Source organism: Heptranchias perlo, chromosome 13 (assembly GCF_035084215.1).
Source record: "Heptranchias perlo isolate sHepPer1 chromosome 13, sHepPer1.hap1, whole genome shotgun sequence".
Classification (NCBI taxonomy): domain Eukaryota; kingdom Metazoa; phylum Chordata; class Chondrichthyes; order Hexanchiformes; family Hexanchidae; genus Heptranchias; species Heptranchias perlo.
The window spans coordinates 39,082,683-39,090,562 of record NC_090337.1 but is presented as its reverse complement, the minus strand read 5'-3'; the positions used below and the strand labels follow the sequence as shown (position 1 = coordinate 39,090,562).

General features: G+C 35.8%; 1 protein-coding gene across 3 annotated transcripts in view; it reads right to left on the bottom strand.

Annotated features, from left to right (window-relative positions):
* Positions 1-5,512: 5,512 nt before the first annotated feature.
* Positions 5,513-7,880, bottom strand: part of golim4a (golgi integral membrane protein 4a) — a 106,077-nt gene continuing 103,709 nt past the window's right edge. For all 3 annotated transcript variants that reach the window (XM_067995353.1, XM_067995355.1, XM_067995354.1), the window contains one exon: positions 5,513-6,266. In XM_067995353.1, coding sequence (XP_067851454.1) covers positions 6,099-6,266 — 168 coding nt within the window. In that variant the 3' untranslated portion in view covers positions 5,513-6,098. The remainder of the gene's footprint in view (positions 6,267-7,880) is intronic.

The window sequence follows — 7,880 nt, the reverse complement described above, 5'->3', positions numbered from 1 at the left end:
TTCTTTCTGTGGGTCTCTTGATTCTTTATTGATTATTGTTTTATGCCCTATCCCATGTGGTATCCCTCTAACTATATTTTTGCTTCATATCCTCACTGACTCATTTTTTTTCTAAAATTCAGCTAGCTGAATATGCTATTTCAACAAAAATCTATTTACTCCCAAAATTAATATCCTTGTCATCTGCACATTCTTGTCACAGCATGGTGATAACTTTTCTTGTTTCTTGATTGTTTGTTCCAATATTCTTCAGTCCCAATAAACCACTCAGCTGCATAGTCCATCTTCTCTGAGGCAGAGCAGGTCAATGCTCATCAACAGAAATAACAAGTAGGGAAAAGTAATTGTGCATTGACAAAATTAATAGATGTTTAAATGAAGGGGTCAATTACAGGGAGTGTACAGAGTTAAAATTATAATCCTACTTTGCTCCTCTATTAAGTTAACTTTTCAGGAGTTATATACAGATACACGTTTTTCTGAAGTTGCTGTACAATTTGCTTCAAGGTGCTAGCACATTAGGTATTTTCTTTCCTTGAGTTGGTATAAACTTGAAAACCAAAATTTGGAACATAATGCCAACTAATTCCTACTCACTTTCTAACAATTACTGATTGTCAAATTGTCTTGAAAGCAATTCTCTTGTTCATAGAATCAGAATCATGCAGCACAGGAGGCCATTTGGCTCATCGTGCCTGTGCCAGCTCTTTGAAAGAACTATCCAATTAGTCCCACTCCCTTGCTTTTTCCCCATAGCCCTGCAAATCTTTCCTTTTCAAGTATTTATCCAAGTCCCTTTTGAAATTTACTATTGAATCTTCTTCCAACAACCTTTCAGGGAATGCATTCCAGATCATAACAACTCACAGTGTAAAAAAATCTTATCTCCCTTCTGGTTCTTTTGCCCATTATCTTAAGCCTGTGTCCTCTGGTTATCAACCCTCCTGCCAGTGGAAACAGTTTCCCCTGATTTACTCTATCAAAGCATTTCATAATTTTGAACACCTCTATTAAATCTCCCCTTAACCTTCTCTATTTTAAGAACGATCCCAGCTTCTCTAGTCTTTCCACATAACTGAAGTCCATCATCCCTGGTATCATACTGGTAAATCTTTTCTGCAACCTCTCCAAGGCCTCGACACCCTTTCTAAAGTGTGGTGCCCAGAACTGGACCCAATACTCCAGCTGAGGCCTAACCAATGATTTATAAAGGTTTACCATAACTTCCTTGCTTTTGTACACTATGCCTCTATTTATAAAGCCAAGGATCCCGTATGTTTTTATGAAGCTTTTATCAACTTGTCCTGCCACCTTCAAAGATTTATGTATGTGAAGCCCCAGGTCTCTGTTCCGACACCCCCTTTAAAATTGCACCATTTAGTTTATATTGTCTGTCCTCATTCTTCCTCCCAAAATTTTAAGTAAATATTTAAATTATGTTTTTATCATGTTAAGTAAATATTTAAATTATATGTTTTTACTTTCACATTTTTTTCTTCAAACATATGCAGGTTTTCACCCCAGCTTTTATGCACAATATCATTCCTGTCACCAAATATTGTAAAATCTGGAAGTGTATTTCTGGTAATAGCTAATGTTACAGTATTAGTTTCAATTTGGTTACTTGGTGCATAAAAATAAGTTTAAGATTCTTACCTTACACTCTCTTATTGATCATTTCTGCAAAAGCTCTCACGGCACAATGTGGCATTGACTACAGGCAGCTCTTGGGAGGACAGACTATATGCGACAAATTGTTTTGGCAACACACAGGCCAATTTCTTGCCATGGTTTCTGTGTATTATGGGAAATGTACTGATTGTTTCAGTAACTAACAGAAAACACCAGTCTAAACTGCTCTATCATGATATTTCCTTGACATTTATAGTGAATTCACCAAACATGAAACTGAATTGCAAATCAAAACAGAATGGAACCTCAGTTATCTGCACTCCCATTATCTTTATGCTTGATCATCCACATAAGAATCTTTGTGGGAGTTGGTACTTAGCTTCGCATTAACCAACTAAAAGCACCGGACCTTAATTGGCTTTCACAGATGCTGAGTTATTGATCTAGCAGGAAAAGTAACCACATGCTTGGTCAAATTTTTTTTCTGTACAGCTGTGATATTTAGCTACAGATCAGGAAAGCAGCCTGGGTTTTGTGCCTGGGAGAGCAACAGTAATTGGACTTTTAGCATTTTTTCAAGAATATATCTCATTTTTAAAATGGAAAACGTGCCTCTTATCTGCACATGCTGGAAAGTTGATAGGTACTGAAACAAGAAGCTAAAAATTCTCTCTGTCATAGTGTAAGTGGACTCACCATTATCCACCAATTTCATTATCTGTTCTGGGGTGGGGAGGGAGGTCTTTCATTATGTTATGTTGGATGATTGAGGTTCTACATCTGCTATCCTTAGTAGTTGTATGTGCTCCACGAATCCATTCATTGTACCTAACCCAGATCAGATGCAAAATAAAGTTCCCTCTACTTTACAAATATATAAAGAGGGCAAGAAAAGACAATAAAATCCATCAATGCTCACCCTATCCTTTAGACAGTGCAATCTTGTAAACCACCCTCCCCAACTGCTAGTGGAACTAACTCCAGAGGGAGGAAAAGTAAAGAATAAAACTCATGATTAATTGAGGCAACAAGATACCCCAATTTCAGAAAAGTAACATTTTCCTAAGCCATCTATGCTTTCTCTCAGTGAGACTGCTGACATGATGTTAACTTATTCCAAATTGCAGGCAGTTTTGTGCTATTGCTCCATATCTGGCAGTCCATTCTCATTAGAAACGGTCCAAACTCACTTCATCTTTGACTTTTACACCAAAAAGAGGAGCTCTTCATCCTTGTCTACGCTGGTTTTTGAACCTACTTGGAGAGGTGACGGGCCATCTTCTAACGTGCTGAATACCAGACCTATAATGCACATTCTTAGCACCCACAAAGTTTCAATTGTAATTAAATTCTGAAAAATAGAACCAATTCACTAAGAAATCATCATCAAAAAATTGAGAGGATTCGGTGATTAATATGAAGAAGGAACAGTTTCTTTTAAAATTATCACCTTTCAAAATATTGTTGCACAGATGTATTTGTCTAAAATCATGTAAGAAAATTTATTGCTTAAGGAAAAATGATTCAAGCCATTAAGCTTCAATAATAAAATAAGCACATAATACATAAAGCATTGAGCAATCACCCAGTTTAATGATGGCCAATAATTTCACAATTACTTAATTTTCTTTAGAAATCATAGTATTTTACTATATATACTTCCATTTTTGTTGATCAGCATTAGTATTTACATAATATACATTTTACACTGATAGAAAGTTCAGTAAACAGGAGCTCTCATGTGTACCTGGCTACATGAATATTGCTGACAACAAATCCTGGCAAAAATCTATTCTGAAAAGCTTTTAGCATAATCAACCCTGGCCACACACCCCCACCCCCCAAAAATAAAAAGCAATACATGAATGGACATCTATGTTGGAGTTTGGTTAGAAATGTTTGCATATTTTTTCTTATAACAGCATCATACACTTTGGTAACATACTAAAATATCCAGGTTATGAAGTAACACATAGACTACCCAGCTAGTTCTACGATTATTATTATAAAAGTGTTCTGGTCATGTAAAAATAACATAGCCAACCTACCAAATCTGAATACAGTACAACAGAACAATAATTGCCCTACTGTGCCTTTAATGCAGGTTTAACATCTTGAAAAACTGATGGTGTTCTAATCAGTTACTCCAAATGAAATGCTTATAATACATTTCATCACTATTTTACATCAAAATTGATTTGACTTAAAAAGTGTTTGTTTAATTGAACATACAAGTTTGATATTGAAAATCTGCATTCCTTTGCTTCAATGACATAAACAATTATTAGTTGACTCATATGCGCCATATTAATGGGCCAGATGGATTTTGCTCTGAAAATAACGGCGAGGCTAACAGGGCTCACCGTTATTTCAGTGCATCTGGTACAGCAACTTCCGGCAACCGCACATGAGCAGTTAAACATGTAAATCTGGAAGTTCCTCTACCAGATACCCTGCTCCTCTGTAAGTTTCGCGAGAACGGCATCTTGTCAACTGACTCACTGTTAAAATGAATGCAACAGCGTAAATTTCCTCTACTGCCCTGAAGGATATGAAGTAAGCCTCGCCAAAAAATGTTACATCAAGTTTTTTAAGTCTAAGCAAAATTTTAACGGCGTGATAAGTCTCAATGACTGCCAAACAACCTTCTCTGGCACTGAAAATTAACTTTTACAAGTGTGGAGTCTCATTCGTTCAGATTTTAATTGTTGTTGGACATTTCAAAAAAATTTAATTTTTTTTTACTTTTTCTATCTCTTTTATCTTTGTCTCTTAATTCAATATTTCTTTCCTTCTCTTTATTTCGCTTTCTGCAACTGATTTGACATTGAATTCACTATTCCAACTTACACTTCCTGGTTCTGACTCTGCGCTGCTTATTAACGATGCTTCAATCTGATTGGTTGGGGGATACACAGTTTCTTGTCCTGTTCACACAGGTCCTAGATGCCCCGGAGAGGGCACCGCGCTGGATTGAGGACCCATGAGAGGAACTTGCTGTGCAAAAGCCCATGAAAAGACTATGGGCAAGTCCAAGTCTAACAAACAGCGGGTGCCATTTGTTCACTGCTCAGAGCAAAATCTAGCCCAATATCTTACAATGTTGATTAAAAACCCTTTAAAAAAGGAAACCTTTTGCCTTTATAGAAATTTTTGTCACCTTGACGTTGAAAGAATCATGATGACTTATGTATTTAATTTTAAAGCTTCAAATTTTAAACAATCACAATTATTAAAATATCAGCACCACACCATGTGTTGCAAATTGGTACACCTCATGGGTTAGGTGCTACATGGTTCTTTATACACTTTTATTCTTATAACTTATAAACTCCCACATGGACACAAATGTAAGATTTCATTTAAATTGCACCAATTTACTTGCTCAGGAACAAGAAGAAAGTTGAGGACATTTGTAGAATAACCAAACGAATAACTGATTTTCAACTTATATCTATGGGTTTTCTTACTTGTTTGATTGTCATTTCAAAGCAATAATTTTTAAAACAGTTTTAAATATAACATACTTTCCTTCAGAAAAAAAGGGACAAAATAGAAACAGTAATTTATTGAGCACAAGTGGATCCTTTCTGTATTGAATCTTTCTATTACATAGAAGACCCTTGCTCAATACCCATTGATTAGAATGTCACTCAATAACATAATGGTATTGGATATGGTAACATTGGAAAAATTACTAACCGCAATATAAAGAACTGTTGTTTATGAAGCATTTTATGTGCTGAAGCTGAGAACAAAGTTAAATGCGCCAATTTAACTTTGACAAGAGGTTGTGAGCACAGTGGGGTAGATCTTGACTTTGTGCAAAAGTGTAAAACAGGCAGCCTGTTTTACATCTCTCCTAATTTTTATTTCCACTGACTTCAATGGAAATAAAAATCAGGAGAGATGTAAAATGGGCTGCTGACTCACTACCACCTGTTTTACACTATTGCACAAAGTCAAAATCTACCCTACTGTGTGCAGTGTATAAGAGTAGTGCTTAATACTTGATCAGTTATTATGTATAAAATTAATATCTGATCATAATGATAAACATCAGGCTCAAGTTAGAAAGTAGGTTTTGATGAACCTCAGAACTTTTCAAGCATTGCTTAAGTTATAATTGGCTTTGCATCAAAATAATTGCTCTCATATGAAGCACATGGTAACAAAACACCTCAAACAAATATGATTCGACATCTTAACATTTAAAAAAAAAGTTTACTATGAACCTTTTGTGGACTATCCTTTCACACTGAACCTAATATAAATTATACATAATCAGAAAGCAGGTGACTTTGAAGGGCTTTAATACATTACCTTTAAATATGTCCAAATTTAAATTAACCTGAAAGAACACCATATTAAATATATTTATGTGAAAGTATCTATACAAAATTGTATTTTGATCAACTCAAATCAGGCAATGAAACAAAAACAATAAAAAGTAAACTTTTAAAAAGTCACATTTCTGCCCGCCGATTTGTCTTTGCAGCAGGGACTTCTCCTTCTTCTTCTTCTTCTTCTTCGTCTTCTTCATAATTTTCATCCTCTTTCTCCCCTTTTTGGTTGGTTTCATCAGCTACTGCCTCTTCTTCCTGCTCATTAGCTTCCCCTTCCTTCTCATCAATCTGTAAGAGAGTGAGGTCACATACCACTGTGAGAATACATGTGCATATATGATTCAACTTAACAGAATGCTTAATGCAGACACAAACAAAAATCTTACCTCTTTTCTCTACAAATACACATGCCACAGATACTACTAAACATAAAACAATAAAACCAGCAATATTTCCACCTTTAAAAATTCTAGTTTCCTAATGTGAATGTCTTTCCTTCAGTCATGAGTGCACAACTTCTATTTGTTTACATTCAAAGCTTATTTTCCCATCTTTAACTATGCCTCTCCCAGTTATTCAGAATGCTTTTCAATAAAGAAGAAACAGGTTTGGTGGACAACAAGGAACAGGGATTAGTAATTAGTTGATTATCATGAAAAGGATCCAGGGTACCTGAATAACTGGGTGCCCAGGATCCTATTCATGATAATCAACAAATTACTCATCCCTGTTCCTTGTCGTCCACCAAATCCGTTTTTTCTTTATTGAAAAGCATTCTAAGGCATCTTCTAACACGTGAAGAATGCTATCTAAAAATAATGTTGTTGTTGTATACCTGTACTCGGCTTGAGCAGAACACACATTGATATATTTTTTAAAAATTCTGTAGAACACTCATCTACAAATCAACAATCATGGACATTTTCATACGTTTTGAGGCACTGTTTGCCAAATTTCTAACACACAGCAACCAATATAATTGGGATTATCTGAAATGCAATTGGCCCAGTTTAAGGTTTTTATTTAAACTATCCTAAATCTGGGAGTTACCCATGATCTGGAGATGACTCATTGAGAAATGCCCAGAGGAACACATGACCGGAGACCAAAAATCTTCGGGGTAGAAATTGGACCTCTTTGCCCCGTTTTATGGGCATAATGAGGGCCAATTTCGGAGAAACATCCGGTGTCCGATCTGTGCCATATTGGCTTAGGTGGCTGCCCAACCACCCATGGTGCCTATCTAAAACAGGCGTTAGGCCCTTTACATATGTAAATAAGGGACCGGACGCCCACTTCAGGGTTCCTGCACTAAACTGGTCGTTGATGAGTTCTCAGGATTCTACAGCGGTCACTGAGGCCGCCACCAAAAAAGTGTTCTTAAAAAAAAAACTTTCCTGTGGAGCCAGGTCTAAATATTTAGGTCTGACAAAGTTAAACTAATATGAAGTCTAAGCATTTCATCCTAACCAAGTTTATCACAGGTATTTCCCTACTGAAATGAACTCCTTAATTCATGAAGAATATATATATACACTTGTCCAATAGTAAATTAGAAAGTCATATGAGCAAAATCCGCCAAATTGTGTAACAGTGTACTTAGGTTAGCAGTAGAGATGAGTCAAGCTGCATCAAATTGAATCAGCTACAATAATTTCACCCGAATTAAATGTCTTAGTCTTACAAATTTCATATAAGCGTAATAAATGCCTGTTTGCATATGCAGAACACCATTTATTATTTGCCATAATATCAACTATAATGCCTATGTTTGCCTATATAACAGAAATCTTATTTGAAAGTAACGCGTTTTTGTAAAGTATTTTGGGATGTCCTGCGGATGTGATAAAATGCTATAGAATTGCAAGGACTTTCTTTCCTTTATTGGCAGGTGTGCTCTTT